Source organism: Callorhinus ursinus, unplaced genomic scaffold (genome assembly GCF_003265705.2).
Source record: "Callorhinus ursinus isolate GAN/ISIS: 27379988/994484 unplaced genomic scaffold, GSC_fseal_2.0 scaffold3, whole genome shotgun sequence".
Lineage (NCBI taxonomy): Eukaryota > Metazoa > Chordata > Mammalia > Carnivora > Otariidae > Callorhinus > Callorhinus ursinus.
The window spans coordinates 84,399,284-84,418,856 of record NW_027397065.1 but is presented as its reverse complement, the minus strand read 5'-3'; the positions used below and the strand labels follow the sequence as shown (position 1 = coordinate 84,418,856).

At 42.6% G+C, this 19,573-nt stretch overlaps 2 protein-coding genes across 6 annotated transcripts in view; both read right to left on the bottom strand.

The window, feature by feature from the left end:
- CTNND2 (catenin delta 2) overlaps positions 1 to 19,573 on the bottom strand; it is a 907,509-nt gene that overhangs the window by 271,455 nt on the left and 616,481 nt on the right. The gene's annotated exons all lie outside the window — the stretch shown is intronic.
- Positions 15,540 to 16,086, bottom strand: LOC112820338 (large ribosomal subunit protein eL21-like). Its single transcript, XM_073887088.1, has one exon. The coding sequence runs from the start codon at positions 16,058 to 16,060 to the stop codon at positions 15,578 to 15,580; it is 483 nt and encodes a 160-aa protein (XP_073743189.1). The 5' UTR covers positions 16,061 to 16,086; the 3' UTR covers positions 15,540 to 15,577.

Here is a 19,573-nt window from a genome sequence, read left to right as displayed (position 1 = left end):
TCTCAGCTTTCCTTGTTTCCAAGCCTTGACAGGTATAAGAAAATAATTTTACAACACTTTGGGGTCCTTAAATCTGAAAAATTTGAAATCTATTCTGTGCTATAAGGGGAATGTTGGAAAAGTGTTTTCTCCGATTTATTGATCTTGACCAAAATAGATAAGGTCTTCCATTTGAAAAGGGCACACTGTTTCTTCACTTAAGAATTCCAACCTAAATATACTGTGTCCATACCTCATATTTAACTGAACCACAGCACATATTTAGCTCCTAGTATTGTAAGAGGGTCAAAGGAATGGACATGGATTTGTATGTTTAATACAAAGAAACTGGAGCTCTGATCTCAACAATGACTATATGCACATGAAGTTCACAATACACGTTTGGCATAAATGTAAATACTTACAAAAAAGGTGCCTCTTTTTGAAATTGCTGCCAGAGTTCCTCTCTAGACTGGCACTTTGGAACCCTGCAGAATGACTTTTGCAGGACTAAGCCCTCCCTCTCAGAATACGCAAGACATCATCAATATTTACATTCACAGAACAGAAACCAAAAGGCAGAAATGTTCAAAAAGTCAGAGGTCTACTTACGAACTACGGAATACAAAAGTTATACTAGTGATTGTAAATTACAGACCACGGAGCCTTGAATTGCAAGATTATGTTAATCTTGGGAATGTTAATCTCATAACAATTATTTTTCAAAAGGTGCCATGTTTGGAAAACGCACATTCACAAACATTGTATTTCTCCCCTTCTGAATTCCAAGTCACAAATTCTTCACAATGAACTTGAATAAAATTTGTATCTAAACCCTCAATTTTGAGTTTACCTCCCATGAATGCTGGAATGTACTAGAATTTGTTCCCACTAGCAGAACTTCCCTAATACGAGGCTCTTTTTAATTTTGCTTACAAAAAGAAAAAAAAGTGCAAGTACGGTAGCATTTTCACCACCATGTTATTTCTAAAGTTCTAGCAAGCAACTACTAATTTATATACCCAGAGACCCACACAGTAAGTAATGCATTTCCGTGTAGTTAATATACATCAGCTAATAACAACTGGCGAAATACCACACATAACAACCTTGCAACTTGTCAGGTACATGACTGCTTTTATAAGCCCTCCCTTTGTATACATTCAAAGGAAAACAATATGGTAAAAAAAAAAAAAATCCACCCACTGTGACACTTGAACTGTGAGAATTCTCATGTTTTTGCAGTGTCAGATTTCTGGCCGGCCGGATTTTTATTCAACAGGGAGACAATAGATTACGTATGTAATGTTCATAAAAAATACAGGATCCCTGCTTTAACACATGGTACCATTCCAAACCGTATGAGATAGGGATCAAGTTCTTTTCTCCGTAAATCAGTGTCTAATATTATACTTCTAGACTTTCCTTGGTTGGCATTATTGGATGATGGCAGTCCAATCCTCAGCCTTGTTATTGCAAGAAAGCTTAAAATAGCAGATAAAAGACCTACAATAACCAGCAGACAGAAAAACCTAACCAATAGTTTGTGTGAATGCCACGTGGAACCAAATATAAAAATATTTATCTCAATTAACTTGTATGATGCATTTCCAGGAAGCAACCTACTAATTACAATGCTCTGGCACTTGGCAATAAAATATAAAGTACCTACAAGGACAAAAGGAACATGTGAATCATTGCTGTCACTGACTTCAGCACCATTTTTCAAAAATTTTTAGCAATGAGCCACAAAATGAACTATTTCTACTGTAATTCAGTTCATACAGACCCAAGCACACACATAAATGTTATGTTTAATTAAGAGGGAAAGAAAGGTGTCCTTACTAAGGTTGATGCCTTTTGATAGATGTTCTTTTCTGTTCTATTCCATTAAACTATTTTCAAAACACAGTTCTTGACCAACAGAAGTATTTTACTATCCACTAAGGTGCCACAATCTGCCGTTTAAAAAATTTTATATGTATAGAACAAAATTTACATGTTTATACACATATGTACACACAATTATATATGTATGTATATACTTACACACACGTATATGCAAGTGTATGTATACATGTATGTGTATATATTAATATGGAGAGCTAGATAATCATGCATACTCACCTATCACATACTGCATATCAAATATGAATTGTTTGATAATTTGCCTGTAGTTTTAAAGGCTAAAATTAGGCTGGGGGAAAAGCTTTTTTTTCAAATTGTTTTATTTAAACTCCTGTTTCCCCTTTCCTTTTCTCCATACATATGATCTACTTTTCAAAGACGTGTGAAGATGATGAGGGTAACAGTGATACTGATAATATCTGGACACTCATCTTGGTTCTCAGGTGGGCCCACTGCACTTCTGAAATATTTTATATTCAAATGAAGAGGGAACGGTTGACTTAGGTTATCCCTGAGGAAGGATCAGGTTGTCTCTTTGGGCATCTGATGTCATCTGCAACTTTGGGTCCAGTTACCAGGTGTGTCCTTACCCAGGACTGGCTGAATGAGAAGCAAAGGAGAGGTTGAAACAGAGAGACAGAGAAAAAAAAAAAAGACTTCATTCTGAGGTGTGGACCATGCCACTCAACATAAGAAGCAAACAACTTTGACCTAGGGAAGGAGATAAATTGTGTAAATACAACCAATGCCTAAGCTGTTTTCAGAATGCAAGCTAAAATATTACAAAACTAATTTTCCTTACAGCTATAATTTCCATTTACTAATAAAGATAAGTGGTTATAATTTTTAAAATATCAACTCCTGACAAACAGAGGAAGAGTTTAGATTATTTTTGCACTAAAATTTGTGCATTAATTCAGAAAATACTTACAGCAATGTGAGATTATTTTCCTGACAGAAATATGTTATTTCTTCATCTGATCATTCACCATCTACAGTAGAAAACAGTACTCTACAGACACTCAAAATATTTTATACCCATCAATTACGATGTAATTTATTAGCATCCAATAGCTGGAGGCATTTGATAATGTTCCTCTGTCAGCATCTAGATTTTATTTATTTATTTTAATATGTTATTTGGAAAAGGTAAATACTTGTCAGTGTTTTGCATATATTTAAAAATATATTATAAAAATGTATCTTAGGCACGCGTGCGCACAAACACAAACTGAGCACTGCTTTTCCAAAACGGCAAACCAAACTTTCCTTGCCATAGGAATTGTCATTATTCTGTTTTGTTCTAGTCTACTGATTCTTTTAGATGCTGGTCAAAATGCTTTCAACTGGTTTTACTACTCACTCATGGGTGGTCCCCAGCTGGAAAACAAAATTGTGCTAATCCAGTCAGGGGAATTCCATGGACTCCTGAATTCCATCTATGAGACAGAAAGCATCTCATAAAAATATCATAGAAATTCATTTTAATCCCTGACTCAAAGGGCCACCTTAATAAAACCTACAAAGAATCTACCTTTGTATTTCAGGGAAGAATACCAGAATTATACATGTGAACACATAAAATCAATAATATCTTAGAGCAGGGTCAGCCCCTGGGCCAAATCTCGACCACCTTCTGCTTTTGTATGGCTTATAAGGTAAAAACGGTTTTTACAAATGAATATTTACAATAGATTTGATGATAGGGAACACTAACTTTGAACCCAAATTAGGCAAAATGTTGTCTCTCCTAAATAACCCCATTCTTTCTGAAAAGCCCGTATTATAAACATTATTAACATCGGATTATTGTATTTTAGACTTAATTAATAATAATTTTGTAGTAGCTACATAATATTCACTATCTACCTTTTGCCCACAAAGCCTAAAACGTTTACCATATAACCCTTTACAGAAGGTTTGTCAACCCATAGCATTCATTAAAGCATCACTTTAAAATTGCTATAATTATGAATATGGACACCTGTCAGCTCAGGTGGTGATCTGGCTGGGACCCTAACCACACTCTAGTGACCAGCTGAGCATGCAGGTGATACACACGGCGGGTGTGTGATTGACAGTCACCTACAGGAGTCTGCCTCCTTTGCTCCTGGTGCAAAACTATCCCCGATTCCAGGGAGAGTTGTTCTTCTGGAGACGAGTCCCTGTCTTTAGCCAAGGAAGCTCAGATGCCTTTGTTAAAAATAACTTTGCTTTTTATTTTATTAAGAGCCATAAGCTCAGAGGAAAATTGGGCTTTTCATTCAATGAAATCGCTTTCCACCTAATTCCGGTGGTGTGATGGGAAGGCGCACAGAGCTGTAGTGAGAGACATCGGACTTAATGAGCATCTCTCAGGAAAATGAGTAGCTCCCGTCTTCCTTGCATGCAACAGCCACTGTGTTCTGAGTAACGGCCCCTTTTGGGCACAGATAAACGTATTATTGCACAACCTTGAATCTATTACATTTAAGAAGTCCTCATTTGTTTTTAGGTTGACACAGCGCAGCATGGTTTAGCTCTCTGGGTATATTTTCCACTAGGAAAATAAGTTTTACTCCATTCTGATACACAGTGAGTTTCCCTAAAAAAGCGGTTTTGACCTTTTGGGTATTGAGACTTTCAAATTTAGCATGAGAAACATAAACATAATTTGAATGAATACATACATTATTCTGGGGGAATACTGATGTTTTCTGCTTTTAATTTTTACCATGTTTTACCTCCCTCCCTGACTACTCCTGCTTCTCTCTCCTTTCCCACTGCCATAATACCTCTCTCTAGAGCATGCTTTGGAAACAATAATCTCCACCAGTTTCTATCACTAGTTCTCATGTTCACCAGGGGATGAGCCAAGGTTACTTTCCTGGTATAATCACTGATGGTCTTATTTATTCCCTAGACAAAATTTTACAAATTTTTGGAAATCTTACTTAATTTTCACAGGACATATATTAATCAAAGCCTTATTCTTAAAGCCTTAGGGTTAATGTGGGGCAATGTGTATGACTGCTTTGGCCCCTTTTAAAATTTTTGTTGGGGCGCCTGGGTGGCTCAGTCCGTTAAGCATCTGGCTCTTGATTTCAGCTCAAGTCATGATCTCAGGGTCGTGAGGTTAAGCCCTGTATTGGGCTCCACACTGGGTGTGGAGCCTCCTTAAAATACATACATATATATATAATTTTTGTTCACAGTATGTCTGCTCCAGCTATAAATGATAACTTTTTTGTGTGTGAAACTACCAGCCCATTAAATCCCCATTTCAGGTGAACACGCAGTGAAATAAATAGCATTCATCAGTAAAAATGTTAGACAAGTCCAAGGTAAAAAAAAATGTTCAGTATCAAATTGTAAACATATTTTGGAGAGCAATTAGAAAAAATATGCGGAAAGAAATAAAACAATTTCCACAAAAAGCTGGCTGGTAAAAAGAAGACAGTAAGTAACAAAGCATGTTAAGAATTTCCCTGGAACAGGTTTATTTAACACGCTCTTATCACATAGATTAAATAATATATGATCTATCTAGAAATAGATTATAAACTCATATAATCAAGTCTAATAATGATTATTTTCTCCTTGAATAAATGTTATAGCTCACTGCTGCTCTTAGCCCTCTGATGGAAATAATGTTCTTTTTTTCCAAGCAAAGATTATTTCTGTTTAACAAAGAGTTTCATTTCAAGGACAAAGCGTGAGGCAAAGCTAGAACCACAGATGTACAAGAAAATCTAAAAAAATAAAATTTCTTTGCCTATATAGCTAATGCACACTTCAAAAATCTTTCTATTGGAAAAAAAAAGTACATTTTACGCTTAAGTGGCATTGGCCCTCTTGGGGCGTTTCAGCCCCACCAGCAATCTCATTATGGCGTAGGGCTGGGGGAGAGTAGAGAAGTCCAGCTACATAAATAAATGTCTCACGGAGGGCGAGACAAGGGTAGGAGCAGGTCTCTTCCGCTGGGCTTCATAAGCACCCCTGCAAGTGCTTTACTTATAAATCCCTCCATTGAATCCTCACACAATACTAATATTATCCCCACTTTACAGATGGGGAAACTGAGGCACAAAGGCATAAGTAAGTGACGCTAGGTCACACAGCTAGTAAGCAGCAAAGGGAAGATTCAAACCCTGGCTCTTATATTTTATTTTTAAGTAATCTCTATGCCCAAGATGGGGCTCAAACTCATGACCCCGAGATCAAGAGGCTCGTGCTTCACTACTTGAGCCAGGTGTCCCGAAACCCTGGCTCTTAACGGAGCACCAGCTCTTGACCAGTGCCCTGGATCAACAGGGGTTTAGTGGTGAAGTCAGCACAGAGCCAGGTGCCTGACTCTTGCTCTATTTGCACGTTGCAAGCCCACGAGAAGAACGAACTGAGACAGAGATAGGGCAAAGGCACCGGGTTCAAATCCTGCCTCCATTGATTCTTAGCTGTGTACTGGGCTTCTTTTATGTATGTGTCCTGCTTCTCAGTGCCTTCAACTATAAGACAGGTAATATCTAATCCATCCCTCTAGGTTGCTCTACTAATGAATGAATTCCCTTGATTCCAGTGAGATTCCAGGGTTTTAATCGAGTTAGATGCTTTGCGAACATCATTTCCATGCCTTACACACCATAACTTAAACTTTTCTCTGTTCCACGCTTATTCATAAACTCCTACAGCTCTATATTCAAGGGAAACAATCACTTGAAATGAGTAGAATTAAAGTTTGACATGACTTCAAATTAATCAGGATTCTATTTTGTGCCGATCCATGAGGGAATGCACTGAACAAAACGTATTTCTTCAAAAGACATTTTACTAATTGTGTTTTCTAGTCGATTTAATGTCAGCAAGAGAAACATACAATTTGTAGGTTGCTGAATATCTGATTTTAATTCCCAAGTCATCCATTACTTGTACATGATCTAAAAAAACACAATGAAAAATGGTCTCCATTGTTTCTTTGAAACTCAACTTTTTTATTCATATATAATATTTTAAGTGAAGTGACTTTCCAGAACACAAAATAATGATACACCCCCAAAATAAATCCCATCCCAATTTACAAAACTACATGCAGTGGGTTGCAAAGTGGCCCCCTAACATATATGTCCCAAGTCTTAACCTCCAGTACCTGTGAATGTGACGTTATCTGAAGTAGATGAAATTAAACTCAGGGTCTCAAGATGAAATCATCTTGGATGATCTTGGGCCCTCAATCCAAGGACTGGCGTCCTTATAAGAGGAAGGAAGGGGAATTTGGACACAAAGATACACAGGGGAGAAGGCACATGAAGGCGGGGGCAGAGCTGGGAGTGACACGGCCACAAGCCAAGGAATGCCTACGGCCACCAAGAACAGGAAGAGGCAGGAAGGATCCTCTCCTAGAGCCCTTGGAGGGAGGGAGGCCCCTCTGACACCTTGGTTTCAGATCTCTGGCCTCCACAATGTGCAGAAAAAATGTGCTATCTTAAGCCACAGATTTTGTGGCAATTTGTCATGGCAGCCCTAGGATATTAACACACTGTGTTTTTGACGAGGAAGAGAAGAGCAGGGATGAAAATCCTCTTTAATGTAAAAACAACTTGAAAGTGCCCCCTTGCCTTTTGTTTTCCTTTCTAGACCAATGAGAGCAAAGATTTAAAAAAATAATCCTAAAAGCACAATCTAAGCACAGCTCAAAAGAAATTCGCGTTCTCTAGCATTATTTAAGAAAATGGAAGCCTTTAAAACTATCAATTTTATTAAGAACAGAAATTACTGGGGCGCCTGGGTGGCTCAGTTGTTAAGCGTCTGCCTTCGGCTCAGGTCATGATCCCAGGGTCTTGGGATTGAGCCCCACATTGGGCTCTCTGCTCCATGGGAAGCCTGCTTCTCCCTCTGCCTCTCCACCTGCTTGTGTTCCCTCTCTCACTGTCTCTCTCTGTTAAATAAATAAATAAAACCTTAAAAAAAAAGAACAGAAATTACTGTTTTTTTTTCTGATTTTATAATGTCCTTCTTTAAAGAAGAGTAAGTAATTGACTTGGAAGAGAAAACATTCTCTTCGCACTTGTTAATGAAAAAAAAAGACAAAAGAACTGCAGAACATCTTTGGTCCCAGAAACTACACGGGGCAGCTTCCAGATGCTGCTTTAGGAGCAGGGAGGCTGTCTCCTGGTTCCCTCTGCTTCCTTGCTTCTGACTCAGGGGACACTGGCTCCCAGGCATGCCCTCTTTCTGAGACTCCCAACACCGCTGAAACTCTTCTCCCTCTCAGCAAACTCTCACATCCTCCTTTGTGCTGCAAAGCACAATCCTTCCTTCTCTGTCCACCTCTTTTCTTACCAAGGTCACTTCCATTCCAACGCCTCTGTTCTGCTCCAGCATCTTCTTAAGAAGACCCCGAATCCCACACCAAGTTTCCTGTGAGCTCAGAGGTCTCTGTGTCACCAGCCCTGGACACATCCACCGGTGGTCACAGGTGACATGCAAAGCCACTGCTGCTTCTCAGTGGTCATTTTACTCAAACTCTTGGCATCACTGACAAGCCTCCCCTCTTGAGTGTCCATCTCCAAACTGTCTTCAGCTCCCTCCTGCCTCTGAGTGCTCAAGGAGCCTATTTCTTTTTCTGTCATTCATCCATTCAACGAATAGTCATGGAGCACCTAGATGTGCCAGGCATGGGACAAAGAAAAGAAGTCCTTCCTCCACGGAGCATGCATTCTGTTACTGACCAAGCAACAGGAAGGATAAAAGAACACTCTTGTCCTGAGTGCTCAAGGGAATGAGCAGGGAGAGGAGATGGTGAAAGGCGTGCTGGTGTCCAGGGGGACTTTGACGATGAGGGGATGGAAGAGAAAGGTTATGGCTGCTGTCATGAGAGGGGACAGGGACAGGAGACTGGCTGAAGTAGGGAGGCCAGGGAGGAAGCCCGGGATAAACACATGCCAGTCACTGTAATGCAGATGGTGATTAAAAGCATTGAGTCCGAGTGAGAGCACCAGGGAAATGAGTGAAGATGGACAAAGAAGAGGCCAAGGGCTGTACCAGGGGCATCCTAAACCGATCTACCTTCTCCAGAGGTCTCTCTATGTGGCTTCTGGGGGCCCGCCCTCTGTTGCTGTCCTGCTCACAGGCCCTGCTATTTCCTGGGCCGGTTCTCTTTCATTGCTCATCTTCTAAATGACGGCAGCCCCAGGCTCATCCTGGTCTCTCTCTTCCCCATCTTCACCCACTCCCATGGGCTCCCATCCCATCCCATGACTTCAGCCACACTAGGGTGCAGACTAAGGTGATGATATAATTTGGGTTCAAAACTGGGACACTTCTGAGACTGGAGTGGGGGGATGTCGATGATTACACTGGGGAAAAAGGCAGCATCGGACTATCTTGGGCATATGAGAACGTAAGGTTGCTTGATTCTATGTACAAATGCCTATTGGTTTTGTACTGCACCATCTTCCCGAATTGGCTACCAGAGCCCCTGTGGTTCTCTGCTCAGATGTCTATGATGTTTCAAAGTTAACATGACCAAACTGCAGCGGTGACATCACCTCTGGAACTATTCCTCTTACCATCTTCGGTATCTTAATTAATGACTACTCCATCATGCAGTACCGTGGGCTGAGAGCCTACATGGACCTGTCTATGAAGTCTGCCACCTCCGCCTGCAAAATATATCTAGAATCTGACTGCTCATTACTTCCACCCGTGTACCACACTGGCCCAAGCCACCATCCTCTCTGTCCAGATTACTGCAACAGCCTTCCTACTCGTCTCCCTGCTTTGAATCTTGCCCTCTGAGTCCACTTTCAAGAAAGCAGCCACAGCGATCCACCTCAGAGCTAAGTAAGACTCTGCCGCTCCTGGGCTCAACCCCCCTGATGCTTTCTCATCTCACTTGGAGGAAGAGTTGAAGTCCATGCCCCAGCCACACTCAGTGTGAAGTCTGACGCCCTCAATGATGTAATTTATTTCTGCCTTTTTCTTTCTCATCCGTACAAGCAGCGTTCACTGTGAATTTCAGAATATTTACAATCTAGCCATCTCTCATTGCAAATAAAAAGGAACATAGGCTAGCAAGGATTAATAACAAGGGTTACCCAAAGCAGGCCAGATATATCCATTAGTGTATTCCTGCTGCCATAACAAAGTACCTTGGACTCGGTGACTTAAACAAAAGACATCATCTGTCACAGTTCTGGAGGCCTCAAGTCCAAGACCAGGCACCAGGATGACTAGGTTTTGGGGAGAGCTCTTTTCCTGACTTGCAGACAGCTGCCTTCCTGCTGTGACCTCACATGGCAGACAGAGAGATCACAAGCAGGGGCGGGGGGTAGAGGGAGAAGCAGACTCCCCATTGAGCAGGGAACCTGATGCAGGACTCGATCCAAGGACCCTGGGATCAGGACCTGAGCAAAGGCAGACGCTTTACCATCTGAGCCACCCAGGCGCCCTCTCTTCCCCTTTTAAAGAACACCTGGTCTATCAGATCAGGGCTTCACCCGATTGACCTCATTTAACCTAATCCCCGGTTTAAAGGCTCAATCTCCAAATACAGTCACTTGGAGGAGTTTAGGGCTTCAACACATGAATTTTGGGGAGGCACAATTCAGTCTATAGCAATAAAGTGTCTACTTGCCCATATCTCTTACACTGTCCATTGCGATCACCAGACGCTTTCAGCTTTTCCCTGAAAATTTCACTGTGAAATTAACCAGCCCACTCTCTTCCTCCCACCCCTCAACCTCTTCAATGGCATGTCTTTGGTTCCCTGGATACAATGAGCAACCAGGGAAGGGCTGAGGATAGCAGTGGATGGAGAAAGACTCACTCCCGACCCAGGAAGGAGCAGGTGCAACAGCTTGGCATTGTCCAAAAAGTGATGGCAAAAGAAGAAAAAAGCAAAAACAACAAAAAAATGAGGATTTATCTTCCTTGAAATAGTAGGTAACATGTTCACCACACACAAAAATCATCAAGATAAATCAGAATTCGTGGACTTGCAGCTAGTCAACTGCAACCCTTCCCCCTCCTCCAACAAAACCCCAACTGTATCAAACATTTTATCTTTTTGGCCTTATAATGGTGGCTCTTTGCTCCTTGGGGGAAATGTTTTCTTCACCTTTCAGAAATAATTACACAAGCCCAGTAAATTCCAGAGGAGATAAGCTAGAGAGTAAAAGAAAAGGCCATGTATGTTTACACTGCAGACTGAAAGAGGCTTGGGTAAGCCATGTGTTAGGAGAAGTTCATGACATCCATCAGCTTTTATAAAATGTTCTTTTAACTGACTGGCACTGTTATTCCCATGAAAGATGTCAGTGCTACTGAAACCAGACAATTCTAGGATGACGTATTCTATGAAGCGACAGGAAATGAATGGTCAATAGCAAAAACTTGAAGGATTCTAAGAATAAAATCAATGCTTGGAGACTGGATCTGTTTTCCAATCATGTGTGTTAGTTTATAAGGGTTGTCATAACAAAATACTACAGACTGGATGGCTTACACAACAGTTTTCTTATGGTTCTGGAGGCTGAAAGCCCAAGATCAATTGAGTGTCAGCAAGGTTGGTTTCTTCTGAGGCCCCTCTCCTTGGCTTGCAGATGGTCGACCTCTTGCTGTGTCCTTACATGGCCATTCTTCTGTGCATGCACATCCCTGGCGCCTCTCTCGTGTTCAAATATCCTCTGATAAGGACACCAGCCATATTGGATTAGGACCCACCTAATGACCACATTTAAACTTAATCACCCGCTTAAAGACCCTACGTCCAAATACAGTCACATTCTGAGGGACTGGGAGTTAAGGCTTCAAAGTATGAATATTGTGGGTACACATTCAGTCCAACAAACTGCTCCGAAACTTAGTAGCTTAAAGCAACATGCATTTATTTTGCTCACAAATCCTAAATGGGCAGGGCTCAGCAGGGACAGCTCCCCTCTGCTCCAGGCTATATAATGTGGGGAGACTTAGCTGGGTTGGAGAATCCTCTCTCAAGTTGGTTCACTGTCATGGCTGGTAAGTTGGTGTGGTTGGTTGTCAGCTGGGCACTCGATGTGTGTGGGAGGGTTATGGGCTAGGGATCTTAGTGTCTAAGAGCATCATCAGTCCACATTATTGTGAGCACAAAAGGAAGCAATTCAAGGCTCTTGCCTGATGATTCTAATCTCTCTACCCCAGCATCCAGAGGAGGGACTGGCATGAAGCAGATGCAAAAAAATACTGATTTCTTTAAGAGACTTAATTTTTTAGAACAGTTTTAGGTTTGTAGCAAAATTGAGTAGAAGATACAGAAATTTCCTATATACTCCCTGCCCCCACACAAGCATGGGCATTATGAACACCCTCACCAGAGCGGTACATTTGTTACAAATGATGAACCTACACTGGGACACCATAATCACCCAAAGTCCATAGTTTACATTAGGATTCACTTTTGGTTGGGGCACCTGGGTAGCTCAGTTGGTTAGGTATCTGTCTTTGGCTCGGGTCATTGTCCTGGGGTCCCGGGATCAAGTCCTGCATCGGGCTCCCTGCTCAGTGGGGAGACTGCTTCTCCCTCTCCTGCTCTTCCTGCTTGTGCACGTGCTCTTTCTCTCTCTCACACACACACACAAATAAATAAATAGAATCTTAAAAAAAAAAGGGTTCACTCTCGGTTATGTACAGTCTGTGGGTTTGGACAAATGTATAATCACATGTATCTACCAGTACAGTATTATACAAAGTAATTTCAATGCCCTAAAAATACTGGTTTTTAAAGGACCAAGGAAGGTATACTTAACAGGGAGACTCCAAGGGGTTGAGCATTGACACCTTCTCCCACTGGGAAGAAATATCTGATCTTACGGTTGGTCTAGTCCAGAGAATCACGTGTCCCTTTGCAAAGCACCCTTTTTTCAAAACCAGCTTATAAAAAGTGGTTCTGATAGGCTCCCAGCCGCCCGATGATTGCTGTGGCCTCTGTTTATGGAGACATAATGCAGAGACCGGTGGTGAGCGCACAGACACGCACACGGTTAAGGTATAACTGTTGTCTATTTCCTTGGCGCTAGGAATTAACATTTACTTAGGTCATCCAGGGGGATATGATTTCCATCTCTTTTTCAAATCAATTAATTGGGATAAAAACTAGGCTTTCTTAAGTAAACGTTAAGTCCTGCATTTAATATTTATACAACAGTGAACCATGAGTAAATTTAATACTTACAAATTATTACTGTTTCATCTTTGTTATACAGGTTTACTCACAACCTTAACCAACAACAATTCATGTCCCCACTACCGTGCCATCCACATATAATACACCTTTGCAGCGAACTGTTACTTGAAACTCAGAAAAGCATGTTACGTCTTGCCCCCCATCTAGACCCTCCTTTCTCCTCAGAGCTTTTCAAGATCAAAAGAGTGATCCTTAAGGCCCTAGAGATAACCCAGCAAGCTCACCTAATTGAGTCCTCAAAAGCTAGCCTTAAAATCGTCCCCAAATGCTGCTACCTTTACAACTGTTATTTGCTCTTATAACAGCCCTTATTCTTAACCATATTTACTTGAGAAATTCTGAGCAATTTTTTTAACCAGACTGCTTAATCCATTAGCTAACTTTTAGAAAAATCCTGTGTTTTTAGTAAAGATACAGTACGGATTTTGTTCCCCTCCTGCGTTGGAACTATAATAGCTTGTCTGTGCCTAGTGTACAGATAAAGAAACTCTTGGTATTGCCTTTTGTATAAAGAGTGTTAGTAAACCAAAGAGGAGTACCTTTCCTGCCACTGTAAACACAGGAGGAAAGAAGGGAGAAGGCTACCAATATATTTGGAACTCCAAATAAAGAGGTCAATTTAAAAAGATGCATGAGGTATTTACTAATTTCCAAAGAAGAAGAAGAAGATGAAGAAGAAGAAGAAGAAGAAGAAGATAATTAAGAAGAAAATAATTAAGTCACATATAAAAAAATTCAGTACTGAGTTGATTCCTACCAAACTAGGAGAGATGAATGCCTCAGACTAACCTGGCAGGTATGCAATATTGGCCTCATGCACCTGTTCACCTCCTCTGATCAGTATGGAACTCTGTTCCTTGTCCGATTGGTTTCCAATCAAGTTTTAGGAATGTAGGCTATTAGGACACTTCACCATAAAACGGTTTCTCTAACGTGGAGGTGGTCACTCTGCCCAGAAAACCCCACAGGCTCCCACCGCAGAGCAGAGCGCAGAAGCCAGGCCTGGGCCTCCTCCTCCCCCGCTGTGGGTAATGCTTGTTGGATCGAGTCCGACAGTCAGGTGGTGTGAGAATTCTTAGGCCTCATGGAGAGCATGTGGTACATGGTTTGCCCTTCGTACTGTTTAATGGTAGGAAGAGGCAGTGCAGACCTTTTACCACCAGTGCTGGCTGAGGGCATGCATGCCAAGGGGGGTGGGGTAAGGCCAAGGGGTCTAGTACGGGCCAGAAGGGGTGCTGCAGGCTGGGGGGGTGTGTGGGCCACAAGGTGGGGGGAGGCATGGGGCGGGGGTGGGGTCAAGGGGGCTGGTGCAGGCCACAGGGGTATGTGCCAGAGGGGGTGATTCCGTGCCATGGGGGTGGGGGTGTGTGGGCTGAGGCAGTGAGCGGGCCGTGCACGGGTGTGCCAACGTCCGTGAGGTCGCTCAGTGCAGGTCGCACGCTCAGGCTCCAGCAGACGGCACACGTGTGCCCTTGGTGGGAACGCTGCCTCCTCTCTCACTGGCTCGCTGAGGCGGGCTCACAGCAGAAACTAGAACTGGGCTGCCTTTGCGTCATAAGCTTCTGCGGACTGACAGACCGTCCTTGATGGAACTCAAGTCCATCTTCTCTGAGTCTTTTCTCAGGTAGGCCTTGACCTTGGCCCTTGTCCTGGCCGAGTCCAGTTTTGGCAAGAAGCCTGCTGTCAGTTTGGAGAGAACACTCCACCCTTGATATCTGATCAAATTCCTCCTCTCCACACCCTCCCAGGTGAGAGTTGAGCACCCTGGCTGCCTTCCGCAAGAATCCTGCCACGTCAGTTTGGCAGGAAGCTCCCTACCCTAGGTCCCTGCTCTTAAGAGACCTTCTGTCCCCTGACCTCAGCCCCACTCCGTGGCTGTAATCCCCCCTCACCTGGACTGTACTCAGAATGGAGCCGGGTTCTACACTCGGGTCTCTCTTCCCCCATTGCAAACCTCTCTGGATAAAAGCTGCTTTTACTGCTTTAACTACAGTCCAGCTCTGGTTTTCTTGGACAGACCCCAGTCTAAAAGTCTTCCTGAACAAGAGCACAGAAAGGGCAAAGCTCACGGGCTCCATATACTTATTCAACACTTGCACATGTACAACCTCCTGAGTCCCGCCTGCCCAATGAGGGAGGAACGCCTTCTATCTGCTAAGTGGTTTTGCAGTTCCGGACTTCACCCATCCCTCTCCTCTGAACTTCACAATATGACTTTGAAAAAGGAATTATTATTCACGCTGTTATTTCCTTTTATTGTTAACGCATGTGGCTGGAAGGAAAAATTAAATTGGGCCTAAATACAACTACCGAGGTGTAAAGTAGCTGCTGGTACGTGTGGATTAAATCAGAAGATCTGAGAATTAGCTTGTAAGAATTAGAATTGGAAAGCCACATAATGTGTGATAATTTTTTTAGTCTGATTCCTTTATTAAATGAAATCTGTATTTTTTTTTTTTTTAGTCTTGAGGTCTTTTATTTTCTTTACATTTATCATGCCATGAATTCATAGGGAATGGGTTCCAGCAGTTCAGGCTCCTTTCCATTAGTTCTCACGAAGTGGGCTGCTCTGGGTGGGGCGGGCTGGCGCTTCAGCTGAACCCAAGGACCTTTCTCTTTGGCTTCCTTCTTTTTCTGATCATTTTCCTTCACACGCTTCAGGAAGCTGTCTCGGCTCTTTGAGTGTTTAATATGCTCAATGCGTACATTAATTCTCTTGGCAAGAATCTTGCCCTTAACTTGTTTGTTTACAACAATGCCAACAGCATGCTGAGTAACATTGTAGACTCTTCCAGTTTTGCCATGGTAACATTTGTGGGGCATTCCTTTTTGAACCGTGCCCATTCCCTTGATGTCCACAATATCACCTTTCTTATAGATTCGCATGTATGTGGCCAAAGGAACAACTCCATGTTTTCTAAAAGGTCTAGAGAACATATAGCGGGTACCTCTCCTCTTTCCCTTTGTGTTGGTCATTTTGGCAAATTACTGGAAGATGGCGGTTCCCGAAATCTGTATTGTTTTTAATACTCCTCTAGCATGCCTTTTTCCTCCCTTGCAATGTATTCTCATGACTGTCATTATTATTTAATTTTAGGGTAATTTGCATTGGCCATCCCTGAGTGTTAGGAAATACTGCCAGGTAGGTCCTGAGACCATTAAGGAGGAGCACACTTCACATCCTTTGTGCAATGTATGCTCACAACCTGCTTTGGGTTTCGAAGAAGAGCTTTTGAAGTGAAAACACTAGTCTGACAGCCAAAGTGTAGTGTATTTGTTGGAAGAAGAGCTCTGACAGGAAAAAAAAAAAAAAAGGCCCAACTCTTAAATTTAGAATTTTAAAGAAAAACTTGGCTTTGCAAATTAAACACAAGCCTGGTTTAGAGAAGTTACCAAGAGCCACAGGAGTGGAGGAATGCAGGCTGCCTTCAAGGTGGGAGGGAGGAGACCAGAACTCCCTCTGGACCAGGGAGAAGAGTTCTGGAAAAAGCTGGAGGAGAATAGCAAGAGTATATGGATGCTAGTGTGAGGTGCTAGTCTGTATTTTCTGCCCCCCCCTTAAGTTTAGAGATCCAAGAAGTAGGGAGTTTTCCCCTCTTCCCTTCAGAGAGCAGGCAGGTGGCCACTTGCAACAAGCGGGCATGTCAGCAGGAGAACTGAATAAAAGAGAACCCCCTTTCCTTCCTCCATCTCCCTCCTCCCCTTACAACCTGAGTCCTCCTCAGCTTCTGTGAGCCCTGGGGCCTCTCCTGCTCCCCACAGGAGTGAAGAAGGCAGGTGAAGATAGAAAGCAGGGAGGGGTGTATTTCTGGGAATGGGGTGGCTGGACCTTCAACCCAAGGTGATTTTGAAAATGATTAAGGATGCACACCTTAATGTAAGTGTGTATAAGATTGCCATAGGTGGATGTAGATAAATAATGATGGCACATCATAAAGGCAAAAGTAATATTATAAATTAAAGAGGGAAGGTGCTGAAAAGATGTTTTCCTAGCAAGTGATATTCATATGAAAGAAGAAAAGTTAGATCTCTACCTCACACCATACCCAACAATAAGTTTGAGATACATTAGAGAATAAATCTGAAGGGTTAAATCTTAAATATTCTAATAAAAAATAAAGGAGAATTATACCATGAATTTAGCAAAGGGTATGATTTCTTAGAAAGAATTTATAAAGAACAAAATCTGAATACCTTAAAATTTAAAAGTATAAAAAACCATAAAAAGAGGGCTTGGGAGCAAGGTGGCGGAGGAGTAGGAGACCTGGATTTCGTCTGATCTCAGGAATTCAGGTGAATAGGGATCAGACCATTCTGAACACCTACGAACTCAACAGGAGACCGAAGAGGAGAGTAGCAACAACTCTCTGAACAGAGAAGCGACCACTTACTGGAAGGTAGGACGTGCGGAGAAGCGAATCCGAGGCGATATTCGGGAGGATAGACGGCGGGGGAGGGGGCCTCCGTCGGCCGCTTCTGGCAAGTGCTAGAGCCGCGGAGCACAAAATCGGACCTTTTAGAAGTCGGCTCCGCGGAGGGACGTCGCTCCAGTGGCTAAGCGGGGGGTGGAACCCTCGCGGGACAGTGTGGTCTCAGGACCCTCGGGGTCACAGAAAGACCGGGGGTGCCTGAGTGCGGCAGAGCTCCCAGGTATCAGAGCGGGGAAGCCGGCTGCAGAGACGGAGCCGAGGCGCGGGCTCTCAGCTCGGGGTGGCCATAAACTGGGATCCGCGGCCCAGTCGGGCCACTGCTCCTCCAGCAGGGACCCAACAAGCAGCAGATCCGGGGAGACTCCACTTCCTCCCCCGGGGGGAGCGGTGCGGGAGCGCACCGCAGGGATCTGCTGGGTTTGGAGACTCACACGGGGTCGGGTGCCAGAGATAGAAACGCTCGGTCACAGGCCGGGTGAGCGCGGAGTGCGGCCAGAGACCGGGGACACGGGAGTGACTGCTTTTCTCTGGGGGCGCACTGAGGAGCGGGGCCCGAGTTCTCAGCTCCTCCGGGTGGAGATTGGGAGGCCACCATTTTCACTCTCATCCTCCAAAGCTGCACGGAGAGCTTGCAGGGAACAAAAGCTCCTGAGAGCAAACCTGAGCAGATTGCTTAGCCCGGACCGACTAGCGCGGGGCAATTCCGCCTCCGGCAAAGACATTTGGGAACCTTGGCAACAGGCCCCTCCCCCAGAAGATCCGCACGAATAGCCAGCAAGCCAAGACCAAGTTTACCGATCAAGGAGAACGGGAGAACTCCAGCGCTAGGGGAATACTGCACATAGAATTCATGGCTTTTTTTTTACCATGATTCATTAGTTTTTCAAAGTTAATATTTTTTTAGCTTTTTTTTTTGAATTTTTTCCCCTTTTTCAACCAAAAACCTAACAATCAACTTTTTAAAAAAAAAATTTTTTTTTTTTCATTTTTAGAGTCACACTTTATCCCTTCATAGTAGTTACCCTTATTTTTGGCATATATATATATATAAGTTGTTCTCTCTTTAAAATTTTGAGATACAGTTTCTCCTAACGGATCAAAATATACCCTAAATCACTAGTGTACGGCTTTTTTCTAGTCTCCTGCCTGATCACATTCTCTCCCTTTTTTTTTCTTTTTCTTTTTAAATCTTCTTTCTTTTTTCAAACAACTTATCAATTCCTTTTATAAAATCTTTTATAATTTTCATCTTTACAGTCACTTCCATCGCTTCATTGTATCAACCCTTATTTTGTACATATATAAGTCTTTCTTCCTTTAAAATTTTAGGAGGCACTTTCTTCTAACAGACCAAAATAAGCCCAAAATCTAGTGTGTGGCACTGATCTATGCAGTAGCCTGATCACATTTGATCATATTCTGGTTTTTTGTTTTGTTTTGTTCCGTTTTTGTTTGTTGTTATCATTATCTCTTTCTTTTTTTTCTCTTTCTTTTTTCTTTCTTTCCCTTTCTTTTCCCCTGGTTTCAGGTCTTTTCTGATTTGTATAGAGTATATTTGCTGGGGACGTTGTTAACCTGTTAGCATTTTGTTCTCTCATTCATCTATTCTCCTCTGGACAAAATGACAAGACGAAAAAAATCACCTCAGCAAAAAGAACAAGAGGTAGTACCGTCAGCCAGGGACCTACTCAATACGGACATTAGTATGATGTCAGACCTAGAGTTCAGAATCATGACTTTAAAGATACTAGCTGGGCTTGAAAAAAGCGTGGAAGTTATTAGAGAAACCCTTTCTGGAGAAATAAAAGAACTAAAATCTAACCAAGTCGAAATCAAAAAGGCTATTAATGAGGGGCAATCAAAAATGGGGGCACTAACTGCTAGGATAAATGAGGCAGAAGAGAGAATCAGCGATATAGAAGACCAAAGGATGGAAAATAAAGAGACTGAGAAAAAGAGAGAGAAACAACTACAGGATCACAAGGGCAGAATTCGAGAGATAAGTGATACGATAAGACGAAACAACATTAGAATAATTGGGATCCCAGAAGAAGAAGAA

Excerpts from the sequence above, each read along its gene's own strand:
- LOC112820338 (XM_073887088.1), bottom strand. The coding sequence starts at position 16,060 with ATGACCAACACAAAGGGAAAGAGGAGAGGTACCCGCTATATGTTCTCT.